Source organism: Lissotriton helveticus, chromosome 8, assembly GCF_964261635.1.
Source record: "Lissotriton helveticus chromosome 8, aLisHel1.1, whole genome shotgun sequence".
Classification (NCBI taxonomy): Eukaryota; Metazoa; Chordata; class Amphibia; order Caudata; family Salamandridae; genus Lissotriton; species Lissotriton helveticus.
Window position 1 is genome coordinate 1,261,827,881 of NC_136069.1, and position 17,407 is coordinate 1,261,845,287.

Sequence of the window (17,407 nt, forward strand, 5' to 3'; positions counted from 1 at the left end):
TCCGTTGTTCCGCTCTCTGTTGTCATGGTGGTCATGTGCCGTGGGTCGAGTGACTTTCTGTACGATTATGCGTAGGTTCGGATCCCGTCGCTGGCCACCAATGTTAGACGGGGACCCTGAGGGTCGGCCGGATACTGAGGGAGAGATCCCCGGGGGGGACCGTCTCCGGTGATCGTACAGACAAGTTACCTCCCTCCCCACAAATAGGCACCACACCAGGTCGAGTTCAATACTTTATATAAGGTTCGTAAGGCAAGGATATCAGCGATACAGGATATCTCGGACCCGGAGGTCCTCTCACTTCTAGTCTCTGTAAGGAAAGGGGGTAGCGGGACAGTCTTGGTACCGGGTCGGTACAGGTGGTGGTAAGAGGCAAGCTCACAATCCTCGAGCTGGAGAGTCTGCGAGTTGGGCCGCGGCAGCGCCAGCAGGCCGAGATGATGGTTTCACGAGGCAGAGGGCCGCGGCAGCGCCAGCAGGCCAAGACGATGGTTTCACGAGGCAGAGGGCCGCGGCAGCGCCAGCAGGCCGAGATGATGGTTTCACGAGGCAGAGGGCCGCGGCAGCGCCAGCAGGCCAAGACGATGGTTTCACGAGGCAGAGGGCAGCGCCAGCAGGCCAAGACGATGGTTTCACGAGGCAGAGGGCCGCGGCAGCGCCAGCAGGCCAAGACGATGGTTTCACGAGGCAGAGGGCCGCGGCAGCGCCAGCAGGCCAGTCACGGATGAGTTCTTCTCGGGTCTCTCGACTCCAGGATGCAACTGCCTTCCTGGTCTGGCCCTGCCCCAGTTATAGGTCTGGTCCCCTTTGATGTCCGGACCCTCGCGCCTGGGGGCCAGGAGGTCCGGGATGAGGGAGTCCAGACACCCAGCAGGGGGGTGGAGCCAGCGCCCAGGGCGGCCGGGGGTGATCGACACCTGGCGGAGGAGAGCCGTTGACGATTCCTTCTCCCATTGACTCGCCAAGTGGTCACTCTGCCTCCTGGGGGGAGGTTGGTGCCTCGATGTCGGGGCCGGCCAGGCCCAGGGTTAGGGTCGAGTTGAGGCCACGCGGCCTCGTGCTGCAGTGCCCCAAGATGGCGGCTGGGCCGAGGCCGTGGTGTGGATGGTGACCCGGGCCAGCTGGGTCCGGAGCTGGTGTCTGGTGGTGGAGGGATTGCAGTGTACTTCGGGTGGTCGTCGGGGACGCTGGCTGGGGATGCAGGGAGAGCCAGGGTCCAGGTCCCATTGCGGGGAGGGGGGACAGCCCGACCATGCGGCCTGTCCAACATAAGGCTATCTCTCCCATAGACTAACTATGAGTTAACATATTACCCTTAATAAGTGATAATTACAGTTTTGGAACAGGTAGAAAAATGCTTATTCCACACATATGAGTTGTAATGTATAATCCTCTTTAATGGTAAAGACAGATATTAAGTTACTATTTTGAAAATGCCACTTTTAGAAAGTTGGCATTTTTCTGACTAAACCAAACGTGACTTTCTGCCACTGTCAGGATCACATGCCGGTGAGTGGTTTTCCTGTGGTGTTTTGTGTATTCCTTCAGGATGTGAGTACAAAATGGGCATAGGCATGGAGGGATTGGGTCTTTCTGACAGGATGGCCAGGGAGGAGGGCCCTGTCTGCAGCACACATAAAGGATCCTGACACCAGGTTTGTCCTTGCCAAGACAGATTGGAGCCAAGCCCCGGGTAAGGGGTAGAACTCACCAGACCAAATTTGATAGTAGACTTTGGATTCCCCCCCCCTCACACAGATGCTGTCACTAGTTATATATGTAGCAACTTCAGAACCTCTCATCAGAACATTCCTGGACCTGTGGAAGATTCAGAAGAAGGACTGGCCTGCTACCTGGAAAAGGCATATTGGACCTGATTTCCTTGAACACCGACTCCTCAGACGTGACCTCTTGTGTCTGTTGGCTGACCTATTGTTTGAGCTTTAGGTACACAACAATCTTCCAAAGTCCTTCCTAGCAACCGCCCATATGCACAACTGGTCTTGCCTGGGCCCTACTGCAGGCCTTTGCTGAAGTGAGTCCTGATCCCAAAGTGGTGTTTCCCCAAGGTCCGGGACTCTTGACTGGCATCAAAGTGTATACTCCTATTGCCCCCTAAACCAAGTTAAAGGTGAAAATACAGAAGTTCTAGACCGCAAGCAGGTTCCTCAAGTCAGCAACGGTCTCCGTGTCTCCCGCAAATGCAAAGTTCACATGGGAACCTTCTGTTCATGCCAAATAGCAACTGCCCACCTCTCCTTTCCAATGCAAAGCTCTTCACGCCAACAACAAACTCTTTGCAGCCCCTGCCGACACAAAACTCCTGCTAAGGGTCCTCATGTGGACTCAGACTTTGAGATTGTAAAATTCCACTGGTACCAATCTGGTCCATGTATAGACCCTCACTTCATTGTGGTCAGCCTAAACTTGTGACTTTGACCTGGTCCAGTGCGATCAGATACCAGCGAGTGGTGCTTTATCCCTTTAGGAGCTATTTTCACCCAACTTTAAAAATCCATAACTACAGTTCGAGTTATAGTTTATTTTTGTTGATTTTGTCTTCTTTCATTTCTTAAAAATGTAGACTTTTTTTTATTAAGTTAAGCCTGACTGCTTTGTGTCAAGCTACCACAGAGTTAATCACAGGTATATTTAGGGATCTCACACCCCTCAACTATTAACCCAATTAAAATTAAATTACCTGCACATAAATTAAAGATAGAACTCTTGTAGATTTAGGAACATAAAGAACCTATTGCAATAACAATCTTATGCTGCTGATGAGTGCTCTGGTCAAAAATAGGGGATTAATTTACCACCAATAAAGTTATTAGTGTCTTAGCAGACAGTGGGACTGAAAAGTAACATAGCCAAACAAAAAACAACGTTTGGCAATGAGCAGCCGACTCTTAGGAAAATATATGTATTAGAAATTGTGTCATATCGGGTAGCGTTTGAGATTCTTAGTGGTAATGACAAATACTATATGAATAGTAAGAAACACTAGTTCTCTATGGCCATGGCTTTCATTTCCTGTTACATTCCCTATATGCATTTGTACTAGCCGAAGACCTCAACTAAGCAATTATCAAGTGAAGATAGTATCCCGTTGTGCTTACTTTCTACTTGTATGTAACTAGTTGTTCAAGCACAACTCATTGAGTGGTATGCACAACTATATTTGAGGTCACACAAAATGAAAACAACCAAATAAAGGCCATGGCGTCAATTTTGAAATCTGCCGGGAAGATTCCAGTCCACAGTGTTGTAGATATTCTCCACAGCACAGTGCTGGACATATGCTAGAATGGGGAACGGGGTGGTGCCGCTGCACTTTTAGGCCACAGCACCTATTATTAACTCTCACAAAAGAGATGTTCAGCACACAAGGCTACTACTTGTGGTAAAGGCAACTTGCTGGGCAGGGGTGGTGGAGGAATTGCTGAGCAGCCAGCCGAAGGTGGCGAAGAGGGGTTTTTGTGCAGAAGGGGAGGGGGAGGACATGCTACCCCTGTGGAGAGGGTAAGTGAGGAAGAGTGGGGCATGTAAGGGAGTGAAAGAGATGTAGGTGGGCCTCTGGTAGGGATGGATGGTGGCAGAGAGGGTGAGAACCAAGTGAGTAATTGAAAAATGGAGAGTGGCTATTTACCAGAGTCACAATTACGAAGTCCAGGGCCTATGTGGGACCATACGTTTGCAGCAGTTTAGAGCAGCATTTTCTGTTAGTATGACACCAAAATAGCACAATTACATTATTCTGATGCCAAAGTGCACATTGTCTCGTCGCAGATGCATTGTAGCACAGACTGGGCAATATTGCTGTAGCCAGTCCCCTCCACTTGTCCTCATCCATTTCAGAAAGCAAATGAACACAAAGCACAAGTGAAAGAGACTGGTCTGTTACAGTTGCATTTCAACAGAGTGACCAGTATCGTCACGGAGCTTACGTTTTCACTTTGCCCACTTTCTCTTGGTTGCCCAAAATAGATTGGGCATTGCTGCCTCTGCTGGAAACCTCCTTCATCTCCGGGCCCCGAAATCGTTCCAAGAAGGAATCCGGTCTCTGATCTTCAAGATGCAGGCGCTTCGCAGCCCAACCTCTCAACGACGTGACGAACCGTGATAGCCTGTGCAAAAAACAAGGACAGTGGTCATGAATCGAAGGATAAATCACATTGGCTGATTTTGACCATGACCTGCTCCTAGTTTTAAACTCACATGTTTCATTTCTGCAGTGTGTTATACTTATTTTGATTTTCTATATATAGTTTTATAAACTTTCAGAAATCACAAACATAAACATGACATATCATTTGGGCAAGCAGTAGTTCACACAGTTCATCCAAACTCCTCAAAGTCGCCTACTCAGATCCCAACCCCTACAAATGTTCCTATGTCTCTAAATTGCCACTTGCTGACTGTATACCATAGCTCATCAATCTTTTCCAGTATCGTTAACTTTGTGGAGAAGTGTGGCTCACTGGTTAGAGGCGGCAGACCCGTAAGCAGAGAACGGCCAGGGACCAGGATTCGATTCCCGACGCGGCAGGGTCGTGGACCAAGGTCAGCGGACTTGATAATTCTCGCCTCGGTGCCTACTCTAGTCAGAGACCACACGCGGTAACTCTGGGCATCAGCTTGCCTCATCTTCACAACGGCCCCCCCAGATCGCCGGGGATGCTTGGTCGCACCTTAGAGATACCCATCTGGGACCATCTCTCAGGGTGAGCCAGGACGGGTTCCCCAGCGGTCGAAGCGTGGAGATACTCCTCCGGGAGTCGATTCCTAGCGCTATATAAACCCACAATTAAAATTAAATTAAATTGGCCTAGAACGTTCAGGAGGGTGAGTGTCTGGTGTATCTGTAATGAGTATCAACATCTCCACCCATTCCATAAAACCATCTGCCACCTTCTTGTCCATAAGTGTGGTTTTTATATGAATCTCCTCAACCACTGCCCATTCTAGCAAGTCTTTTTTCCAGCTAGCATAGGTAGGTGGTTGATCGCTGTTCCAATTCATTGCTATTCTATGTTTCACCAACACAGCACCCAATGACAGGAATTTTATTTTCATTTTGTTTGTTTTCTGAACAGGGATATACTAAACAAGCAACGCGTCATAGTGTTTTTAGTTAAATTACCAGCAACTGTTCTGAGTGTAGTCACTGCTATATCCCAAAAATCTGACATGTGTGGTACTAGTCCATACCATGTGGGTAAAGTCAATACTTTGCTCTCCACGTTTGCCACAGCAAGCATTGGTACCCAGATGTATGTTTGCTAATTAAAAAGCATGATATAAGTTCTATGCACAAAATGAAATTGTGTCAAATTAAAACGGGCATTCGTGGATATTTTTCTGACTAGTTCGCAAGCCATCAGCCACTTTCAAGCATGATTTGCTCTGGACCTGACTCAACCCATCTCTTCTTTACATGCCCCACTTCCACTTTTCTGGCCAACATTAATACTTTAAACAAATTCGTTCTAAACTTTCTCCCCCAGCCAGATTGTGAAGAAGAGAGCAGGCGGCAAGGAGGTATGGCACAGGGGTTTATTGGGAAATCACAGCAAAGAGCCCACAACTAGTCTGCTCTCTCTGCAACCACCTAAGTAACTGCCAGTATAGAGGACAAATGTTTGCCGAGAGACCGGACCAGAATATGGAACCCTACTGAATTTTAGGTAGCGGATGACAGTGCTCCGTATGTTTTTAATAAGGCTGCGATGATCCGCACAGAGATGAATTTTGCCAGACTTTTGCGTACAATACAATAAATACTGGGCTGAACCCCTGCATGAGTCGGTGGGTACAATGATGTCTTCTGTAACTAATTTGTCTAAACGTTTTTTAAGTTCATTCCTGAGGTTAAGTGGAACAGGTCTGACCTTGTGGACAATTTGTATAGCATTTTATTTAGTCTGATTTTGTGAGCACACATATTTATAACTCCAATTGTATCGTAAAAAATCTCTGGAAAATGATCAATAATGCGTGAGTTAGTTTCAGAGTTGGGATCCTTAACCAAGGAAATGAAAAACAATGACAACGACAGGAGGATCTATGCCAGGAACTAGCATAAGGCCTAGGTTGGCTAGGTCTTGCCATTCTACAATGTTTCTACCTTTCCTTGCAAAATATATTTTAGTGATGGTATGTCTGCCAAACATTTGACAGTATTTACAAAGTACCCAAGCATATCACTATCCTGATCCCCATAAATGTTGGGGTGTACATCAGGGCTGAGGAGTGATAACTGTTGACCCCAATGTTTGTAAACGAAAGTGTCAGCAATGATGATTTTAAGGACACCTTAGTCAGCCATCATGTTTAGGGTGAGTACTTAACCCAAGTAATTTCACGCAATGTGGTTTTTATTTATGTAGTAAAATCAGTAACTACATCTGATGTGAACACCATATTAGAAAGATCTATATCACAGTCTTCTTGACTCAGGCCAATACTGCTGACTTTGATGAATGTTTTGACGCTTTTGGCGACACTGTGAAAATGTCCTACTTTCTTACACATGTTGCAGTACTGTTGGGAATATTACTAACGTGGCTCTTGGGCCCAGACCTGAAACAAACAGTGACATTTGTATGCTGCCCATGTTTGAACCCCTTTTCCTTAACAGAAATTGACTCCACAGAGTCCATATCACTCGTAACAGCCTTAAGTGGTGAAGAAACCCCAACTGTATGTTCTCGTGACATGAGATGCCTTGAAAAAAAGGAGCATTCAATGCCTTTGGCCACATCTATGATCTCAGATAGTGATGAGTCCCTGCAACTTAGTAGTATTCCTGGGTCTTATTAGAATAACAGCTGGAGACAAATTAATCATGGATGTAGGTGTCAAACAATGCTCCAATATTGCTTGTAGAGGCCAATTGTTTGCAAAACTAAGATACATTCCTCTACACTTTCATCCACATTTTGTTTTCTTTTTAAAAAATTGAACCATTCTAAAGGCACAGTGGGTGCCTCCGAGAACTTCTTGGTAAGCCTTGTGACTGCTTCGGCATATTGATCCCAGTCACCTGACTGACCAGGTGGGGCATTGACAGTAGGTAAGTAATCAAATATCCCCTGTCCTTCAAGTCCAAGTTGGCCAAATAACAAGGCTGCCTTCCTTTTTGGTTCAAACTCCTCTGCGTCTATTGCAACCAAGTAATTTTCGAAAATGCGAAACCAGAATTTCAACGGAATAGATGGTTTGCCTGGATATTGCAAAAATGGTACCATTTGAACCAATTTCTTTGATGCCAAAATAAATATAGAACAGTAATAGTGATACAGTTCCTGTTGAGGATCCAAGCACGCCTCAGGCATCACAAAATGTTAGATAACACCTAGAAAACAGCAAACATACACCTTGCTCATGTATCTTAATCTGCGACCAAAATGTGGAACCCTACAAAGGAAAACACAGCTTGTGGCCTCAGCTTGTGGCAGCAACCATAAATACATAGGTAAATACGGCACTTGCGATATTTGTGTTTTCCCAGGAGTATCTAGGAAGGAAGTCCAGAGGTCCCCTGCTACTTTGGCTAAATCAGTGTATTGCAGGAATTGTACTCTACCTATTCCAAAATATTCTTGTGCTTCTTGGAACATAACAAACTTGTTGTTGATATATGAACCTCCTCCAGTTTTACAACCTCCCTATCTCCATTCTTGTATTGCCATCTCCTTACTTGTACTGCCAAAGGGTTTTAAAATCCAGAATGGGAGTTCTACAGCACACAGGGCTTGCTTAACAAGATTCAGATCACTGTGTGCCACACCCTTCCCAATTGTTTTATTATATATATAAACATCATTAGTGCCTTCTGCAGCGTATCTTAGTGGGTAAGTTCCCTATAATAATTCCCTTTTCCACATATTCTGGTCGTCAAACCAATGAATGGCATGTTGAAGCGGTACTGAGACATAATACAATAACATATCTGGGAGGCCCAGTCCCTCTAGCTCCCTGGGTAGTTTCAGTTTCTCCTGGTTTACCCTACTTGATGCCTCTTGCAAATATCACCCTGCCCATGTGTGCATAGAGTTCCCTGCAAACACTCATTGGGGTTGAACACATCAGGTTTACTAGCATGTACAGGCATCTACGCAGAAAAAACATTTTAATCAGGGCTATCCATTTCATGGTTAGTAGTAGGAGTCCATTCCATGATTAGTAGTAGGAGTTCATTCCAAAATTTCACTGAGTTCCTAAGACCCACCATGATCATGCTTATTAGTCAGTAGTCTATCGGGCTGTCTATGGCTACACAAATTCCTAAATAACTCAAATTAATCTGTATATCAAGCACTGAAAGCCATTCAATTTCTATACCTTTTAATGATCCCATAGGGAATCATTTATTATGCTCCTGCCAGGCACAAACCACGACTAATCAGGATGTATAATCTCCGGTATGACTGGAGCCAGTCTTCTAGCCAATCAGTATTAAGTATAGATCATAGCCTGTATGAAGCAAGGATCTCTGGGTCCCAATCAAGCTTGGGAATCATAATAACCATTGCTTCTTGCATTGATGTGGAATGATAACCTCAAGTGTACACTTTTTGAAACGCCTCCTATAATTTATCCAGAAGATTCCCAGACAACATTTGATAAAAATTCACAAGTCAGCCCATGGCCTCCATGTGTCTTAACTTTCTTCATATTTCTCAATACCTTCCTTATCGCCCGTCTTTCTTGCTGGGCATGAAATAAACATGACTTTCAGGACAGATGTTTACTTCGGTAGCCTATTAAGGTAAGTGATATTTCTACCTGTGTCTACATTTGTGGTTTGCAGAGTGTCCATTGAGTTATATTAAGCCACAAAAAACATTAAGGCTCTCCACAGTCGTTGGCTGTTACATTCATTTTCTGATAATGATGAAAAATGTTAAAAACTGCAACATAAACTTGTTACATTTCATGTAATTATTTATATCTGTGCTTGCAGTATTACTATCCTCTCACAAAGATGTCCATCCTTTTAACATTACCATGAGGCACTGAGAACACATGGAACCGACCACAAACACACTGCAAGCCCTACAAAAATCTTCTGGGTGTAGCCAGTAAGCCATATAAAACTCTTCCAGGAGCAGACAATGAATGCACTGAGGCATTAGTGTAAGCATTGAGCTGGTGCTGAATTGATGGCAAGATCTGCTGAACTAGGTTGAAATTCTGCCCTGAATCATTAAAAACACCTTTTAGATTTGGAGCCAGCTCAGAGGCCTATTTCTCTGGCAGCTTTCCTACCAATCAGATCGAAATTCAAGGCAACAGACGTTTAAGGTATCTTTTAGTAGCCATGAAGGTTTTGTCCTCTGTCAGTCAACTCCACCATTGAAGTATGCTTGGCTTCAGAACCATTGGTTTAACCCTGGGCCTCAATGCAAGCAAGGAAATACTACCCTACCATTGTTGGGGTTCTGTGAGTCTGTCGGACACTTGTGCCACTGTGCCATTGCATCTGCTGCACTAGTCATAGCTACACTATGGTCATAATTGCTGATAGCAAGTTTCGTGCTGTGTTGCGCTGCGTGACTTTTTAGTAAATCTGGGCACAAGTTTCTTTAAGGCTGCTGCTGTGTAACTTTTGTGATAGATATTTGAGGGCACATTTTAAGTTGTCTCCAGCCGCTACAGGCAATGTTGTTAGCCATAAGTGAGTGAGGCGTCTGGCGAGTTCTCCCCTCCACTACTGGCCTTACTGCGACAGTTCAGGATACTTTGCAGTGCCATGCCTTCTGAAAAGAGTGTTATATTATTAATCAGGAATGAGGGGCAGAGGCTTGCAGTACCGGAAGAGGAGGAACACTCAGTTTTAGTACGTCAGACATTACATTTTTCATCAATCCTGAATCGTAAGTTCTTTTTTTTATCAGTATACGCTGTCTAATGAAGATTGCCTTTTTAATGAATGTAAAGTACATATTACTTTTTTTAATTTAATATGCTAAAATATTGCGAATGAAAAGATGAGTGACACTTTGGCATCACATCAGTGGCCCTTGGGAGGACAGCCCCCTTTTTCCTAGGGGTCTGACCAGGGTGAAGGGTGGTGAGGCAGTTGAGCAGTGGGGGCTGTGCAGGCAGAAAAGAGATGCAACAGTGATGTCATAGGCAGAGACTCCCTGCCCGTGAAGGTTCATTCTGCTGAAATGGCGTAGGAAATTGGTCTTAATGTGCTGATTATCCTGCCTGACCAACGGCCATTTATATTTTCGATACATTGATTTATTTGTCGAGGTCAGAGACTTGCCCAGCTTTATAAGTTAACTGGAGCTGGGGGTAGAAGTGAGCTGGTGGCATAATAAGATACAGCAACTTATCTACACGTTCGTTGTTGTGGAAAAAGCAACAGGCGCGCCCCCTTCCTATAGTTGGACTTTGGGCGCACTACTCCGTGTACATGTCTGATACCCGCACGTGGTCCGCACCTTCACACTTGTCTTTTGGACTGTAAACGCTGCTAATAATTCTGTGTCTATGCATGCTTTTACTGTGCGTTCCCTCTGGTTTTCAGTTATTCTCTTACACCCTCTTACGCAGACCCTCTCTATAGGTTCACCCCTCTGACCCATAAATGAACAGCACGCGCGCAAACCGTCTCTCTGCACCCAGAATGTTTCCTGGGGCTCCCTCAGGCTCGAGCCACAGTATGAAGATGCTTCAGCCGCTTACCTGGCCATGGCGCCCCTGCCCGTGAAGGAACTCCGGCGGGATTCCGACAGGCCTCTGGTTTCCATGGCGATCGCTCGCTGCAGCTCCGAAGACGTGTCCTCACACAGCGAGTGGGTCCTGCCAGGTGGGGTTGCAAGGGGCAAACAAAAACACCTGCGTTAGTTGGCAGCGCGGGAATCCCTACGCAGGCTGCTCTCCTCAACACACATGGCTGACCCGTGGCATCAGCCTCATCAGCATTCAGTTGCTGTGACTGATGGCAGACACGGAAGGATGCTCCCGAACACGGATGTGCCCCCACTAGGCACGAAGGCGCCACTCACGGCACCACCATACAACACAAACCACTCTCAATTCACACAGCACCGTGCTTTGTAACACGACATCAGCTCCCCTCTTTCATCAGCCCTTAATTTCAGATTTAGAACTGGTTATTTTGTGGACAATAATTGTTTTGCTTAACTCTGAAATCTATTCTCCTGAATGCATTTCAATATTTTTTTTTTTGTAGAGTTTTATATAGCGCGAACTAGACCCGAACCGAATCAGGTATCAGAGCGCTTTACATAGCACCAGTTACGTTACATGAGGACACACTATTATGGGTTTAGTACTTGTTACAGTTCTGTTTTACCTTTTAAAAATAGAAAAAGGGGGGGTTAGTACTTGGTACAGTACGGCTTAACCTTCAAAAAATGGAAAGCATGCATAATATCAGATATATTACAATCTTTTATTCAAAGAATGTCGTGATGCAATACAATGTAATTATACCAGGAAAACATATAATAATTCAAAAGAACAATACACGTATTTGTGGTGTACAGTCTAAATGGTACCTAATTCCTTACCTGCAACTGTCTTCTACATGATACACAAATCAATGAGGGTGCTTATCTCGACTGGCCTATCAAAATAATAATCATTTTCTAATCATTGAACAAAGAATCGAGATAAGTGCGTACATACCCTACCAAATTTTACGTCATGTGAGATTAGAAGTATCGAACGGAAAGCATAAGAGCCTAACCCCAAAATCCCCCAGTAGAGGAAAAAGTTACTTTTTCTGACATCCTGGTTCTTGGAACATAACCTACAGGCTTTGGTGGGAGGTGTGGAGGGGTGGGGGGTGGCACTCGCACAGGCACTCAGAATCATTGTGATGTTTTAATATTTTCTGTCACCTCCCTGTTTGTGTACTCAAGGGAGGCTGCCTCACATGTAGTGGGGGTAAAGATCTTCCTGGCTTTCAATACTGGTTGAATGTCAGTCATCACAATATTCTGGTTTATGATTGGCTAATTGTCACCTGGTATGGGGGCTACATACATAGCTTTAGCTCAAGGAGTTTCGTGTTATTTGTTTTGGCAGCATTGATTGTTATTTTCATTGGGTTAGTGTACTAGCCTTCTCTAATAAAGCGTGTCCTGGCCCTGCCAAGGGGTTTTAAGTGTTGAGACAACAACAAGCAATTGTTTGGTTAGATTGGCCTTTAGGGTCATGGAAAGACTAATTCAATACAGTGGGCGTACAACCCTCGAAGTCCCATGTGCCCTTAAGCGCAAGCTTCTATAGACTAGACTCGCACAGTAAAAAGTATTGCTTTATTTCACATTTTTAAAACGTGTAAGTCAAAGTCAAAGTCAAAAACTGCTTTATTCGATTTTGATTTTAAAAACCATAAAAGCACAATAAAAAACAAATCATTTTATAAAAAGATTTTTTTCCATAAAAACATTATCTTGATACATATAAGTACAGTAGAATAAAAATACATTAAAAGAATTTAAGGTGACTTGGAAGGTTGTTACATATCAATTCATTGGGATCCTATGTCTGACCATAGCTTTTAAGAACGACGACAAAGTGTGAGTCAACCTGAACGGTGTACAAATGCAAGCGAGAGAAATGTGATAGAGAATGAAAGAAAGTTTCATCCTGGTTAAATAAGGTCTTAAAATTATACATACAAGTCTGAACAAAATCCTAGATTCTAGGGAAAGCAGGTGGAGGTCATTTTGTACAGGTAATATACAATCATACTTAGGGTTACAGAGATCAACCTTGATACTCAATGAAGAAGGGATTTGATAGGATCTAAAGGGGACCAGCAAGGCCTGAGACAATGGAGTAGACATCGTTAATTCAAGATAGGGCAATTGACTTCACAGCAGTGTGGAAGTCAAGCACCTGTAAGAAGGGTTGCCAGTGGCTGTTTAGTAAGTGCAGAGAGTGCCATCTTAAGGAGTTTTGAGGACCTTGACAAGACATGTTTTGGGGACCGTGTGAGAACTATTCTGAAATTATGATTAGCTATTTTTAGCCAAATCAAGCATGCATGATTGCAACCGAGATTGGAATATATGTTAAACTTGCAGAACAGGGGCACACAAAAACAGCTGAAGTCTGGCACAACCTGGCGTCCACCTTCCAAATAATCCACAAAGAAAGCTTGAAGAGGTCTTGACAAAAACACTTCACACAACAATATTTTAAATGGAATATATTGTCTAATCAACCAGTTCTTCAATTTGTTAGGAAAGACACAGTAAAAGTGAATGTCTAGCGTACTACTGCATAAAATTCAAATGAACTAGTGGGTGACACTGTAGCTTCAACTACCCGATATTTGTAATTGAAATTAAGGGCCTCATTACGAAGTTGGACGGAAAGCCTCTGCCCAACATTCGGAATTTCCTAGACCACGTCAGAACCGTTCCGACCGACTTGGTCGGTTCACAGTCCGCCTGACATATTACGATGTTTGCAGTCGGAAAGGAGAATTCATGTCGGTCGGAGCTGAATCGGACAGCTCTATGGACAGCGTTTCTGCCCGACCAATTACAATGTGGGGATCCAACAGCCTTTCCAACTCGGTCTGTCTGACACAAAAAAGCTGTTGGAAACGGACTCTGGGGGCTCCTAGCAGGCCCCCCTTCATCCTAAGGCCTCCAGTTGGGGGCTGTTAGGGTACCCAAGGGACCCCCCCTTTAAAACCATGCACTGTGTGGCAGGCACCATGGGGTGCCTGAGAGAGGGTGCAAGATTTTTCACAGACACCCATTTTCCCAATAGGAGCCAGTGTTGTCGGTTTGAATACGGGCTCCCAAAGGAGTTAAATGTGAGTCCTACCAATCGGTGTTTGGTCAAATCATAATCGGTCTGGCCGAACCGCCCACTGCGAGTTAGTCAGATCCCAATTCCGAGACGATGTTGGGCGAATTGTTTCCGCCTGACATCGTAATGATGCCCTAAATGTTTCTTCACAAATTGCATTCTCTCTATAACAGTGAATATCAGAGTACTGGGCCAACGATATGCTACGTTAGTTAAGTTTAAACCTGATCATTTTCCTCATCTCTGCCACTGTTCTCTACTCCCTCTCCACTTTTTACGTGCATTCTTCACTGACACGACAGTGACCTTTAACTATGTTTAGTAAGAGTAAATAGAAGGGGTGGGTTACTGAATATGGGCAGAGAAGTAAAGACAATGCCGTAATAACAGGGGTTAAATAGAGAGAGGAGAGACAGAAATAGAGCTGAGGTAGAGAGGTAGTTGAGATAGGGAAAGATGTAAGGTGAAGAGAGAAAATTGAGGTAGCCAGAAAGAAAGATTCAGAAAGAGAAAGTGGTAGATAGACAAAAAGAGGTTATGAAATATGTACGTTTTTAGAGTGAGGTAGTGAAAGCCTGAGAAAGGGAAAAGAGAATGTAGCGAGAGGGAGAGGGGTGCGGGACAGCCAGCGATAAGGTGGAAAAAGAGAGTAGTCAGAGGGGTGCAAAGGCAGAGAGCGGTAGACAGTTGAAGCAGTGAGAGAGCAATGAGCATAGCAAGATGCAAGTTAGGGAGCACAGTGAGGTACAGCATTAGCCAAAATGGGACACGGTGTAGAAAGACAGGTAGGGTAAAAAGAGTAGTGAGGCAGGCGGGAAAGTAGAAGGGGTAGAACGGGATGAGGTGTACAGAGAGGAAACATGAATTTGAGTAACAACGGTGAGGTAGAGAACGAAATTGTTGATACAGAGGTAGAGTGAAAGTTGTGAGGACACAAAAGAGAATTCCAGATATGTGAGGGATATATAAAAACAGTGAGATAGACAGAGACGGAGAGAAACAGGTGAGGTAGTAAGCTGAGTTGAAATAGAAAAGGAGGTGATGAGAAAGAAAGAGAGAGAGAGACCATGTAGACAAAGAAAAAGAAGTAGACAAAGAGAGGTAGTGGGAAAGGAGTAAGGTAAAGAGAGAGGTGAAGTAGACATAACACAGACAGAAAGAGGTGTATTGTGACACAATGTAGTGAGAGTGAACAGTCTGTTAAAGAAAGATGAGGGAGTGAACGGGGTGAGATAGAGAGAGAAATGAGGTAGAGAGGTGAGGTAGCTAGTGGTGCGGCAGATTGATGGCCGAGGGAGGGAAATAAATGGAGGTGATGCATACAAAGGTGGAGAGAGAGAGAGGAGAGGCAACGAAAGAGATGAGACAGAGAGAGACAGAGGTCTGTAGATGGAGGAGGGCTACAGAGAGGTGAGATGGAAAAGTGTAGTATGGTGCACAGAGAGGCATCAGGTAGAGAGAGAGTTGAGGTAGAGATGTAGAGGTCAGCACAGCGAAAGGTAGAGAGAAGAGATGTGAAATTGTGAAAGTAGGAGAGTGATAGAGCAGAGAGAGGTCTATATAGAACGAGTGAGGGAGACATAGGTGAGGTAGAGAGAGCTGAGATAGAGATGTGCCAGGGCACAGAGATGTAGAAATATTATACAAGAGATAGAGGGGGTGGGTGCATAGGGATCTAGAGATAAGTAGATAGAGAGGGAGATAACGAGGGAGGACTGAGGTGAGGTTAAATCAGGAGAGAAAGACTGAAAGATTATTGTTAATTAGATTTCCACCAATGCCAGACAGAATGACACTTATAGATGGCAGGCCAATCATGCCCAGCTGTCAGATTTAAAACAAATCTGTTTCCATATACACTTTTATCACTTTACCAGGGGAATCCCTGGAAAGTGGGGGTCATTGGCAATTGGCAACTTTGCCCAAGTCTTAAAAGGGATCTGAGTATAGAGAGGCTCTTGCAACTTGGGCACTGTGTGTGATTTGTGAGTCAATGGATTGAAGGGTATCAATTCACAGACCCAGTGATTAAACTTCATCGACCCGGGTAGATAGCAGTTGTGAGAGCGAATCTCCTCATTTTAAAAATAAAACACATTCAAATGGAAAGTGCAAACGTTTCTGTCAAATAACATATGTATAATAGTTTTTGTAGTAAGTAACCATACTTAGACATTACATGCATGTAAAAGATTTAAATTTGACTGGTTCAAGTTAGCATAACTACTGTTGTCATATTAACATTGATTTCGACATTAGCACAGAAAGGCCTGTTTTTCATATGGAACTGTTTTAAACAAGATGTTTTTCTCTCCCACTTTAGGTGCTGTACCTTTCCAGGAGCTGTTTGTTAGTCAGTGAATAGGCGTTTGTTATGTATTAGATAAATGATAGTGATGTATACACCGGGAGGAGATGAGATAACAGGAAATATTACTCATGAGAAGAACTGCCTGGACTGCAAGATGTGGACGAAGTATCTTTTCATGGACTTGTTTCTGTGGTTTATTGCGAAAAAGTGAGAACGTAGGGAGTTTACCTGCTCCCACGGTTTTCTGGAATTCCTATTGGACTCAAAGAATGGGGAATGTATCAAATGTTTCAATTGGTTTTTTTAGAGTTAGATTAGCATGTGTTCCTAGAGTAGGCTACCATTGGCACTCTCTGCACTCTTGCTTCTAGCACATGAGAGCATTTCAGTAGGGTTACCTCTCTGCAGGAGAGATTCAATTATTGGCCCATTTTTTTTCAAAATATGTCTGCTAATTTATAGCTGAGAATCCTTCCCAGCTGAAAATTTCCTTTGCTTAATTGCAAAAGCTTTATGTTTATGCATCTTATTCTCTCGTCAGACCTCTTTACTGAGTTTCTGAAATGACACCTTTACTCCGGCTTAGATTGCCATTACAAATCTTAATTTAGACAAGGAAAAATTCCTTTATGGAACATGCTTGCTGTATTATTTATATATTATTTGTAAGCTTTATTATTATATTATTTTAACTTGCTTTCAAATATTGCCTAATGGATTTTTTGAATGTGTAATAATGATGACTAAAGATTAATATTTGCTGAATAAAACAAATTACATTTCATTAGAATTGTTAATAAAACCCTTTAATTTACATCAACTCTCTAATTTGATTATTGTGGACCCTTAAATGGACTTTACTGTTCAAGGTGTTTTATGTATAAGATTGCTCCTTTTAATTTCTCCTTGTTGACGAACAAAGGCCCATACGACCAGTGGTGGGGATTATTTAATGATACACCCAAAGACTAAGATACAAAGATCCCCGCACAGTCAAGTGGTAGCGAGTGGACGGTTTATGTCACAGGAGACAAGGAAGCTGAAATAAATTGCCCAAGTTCCAAAGCACGAAGTTGAAGACTGAAGGAGTCCACAGTTCCAAAAGTGGTTGCAGTAGTGGGGGTGTAAGTATCAATGGGGTTGTACATCGCATTTGTTTATGTTGAGCTTACGATATTGTGTTGATGTTATGTGTTTTATGTTTTGGTAAAGTTTATGGTTTAACCCGTTTACTGCTTCGAACTATCAGCGCCAGTGCTGAACGTTCGAAGAAACAGG

The 17,407-nt window shown here is 43.8% G+C and overlaps 1 protein-coding gene across 1 annotated transcript in view; it reads right to left on the reverse strand.

The window, feature by feature from the left end:
- The window catches only part of CNGA3 (cyclic nucleotide gated channel subunit alpha 3), a 181,276-nt gene that overhangs the window by 148,526 nt on the left and 15,343 nt on the right, over positions 1-17,407 (reverse strand). Inside the window, exons 2-3 of the mRNA XM_078658960.1 lie at positions 10,702-10,818; positions 3,948-4,127 (exon numbers count right to left, since the gene is read on the reverse strand). Of these exons, the coding sequence (XP_078515086.1) occupies positions 3,948-4,127; positions 10,702-10,818 (297 nt within the window). The remainder of the gene's footprint in view (positions 1-3,947; positions 4,128-10,701; positions 10,819-17,407) is intronic.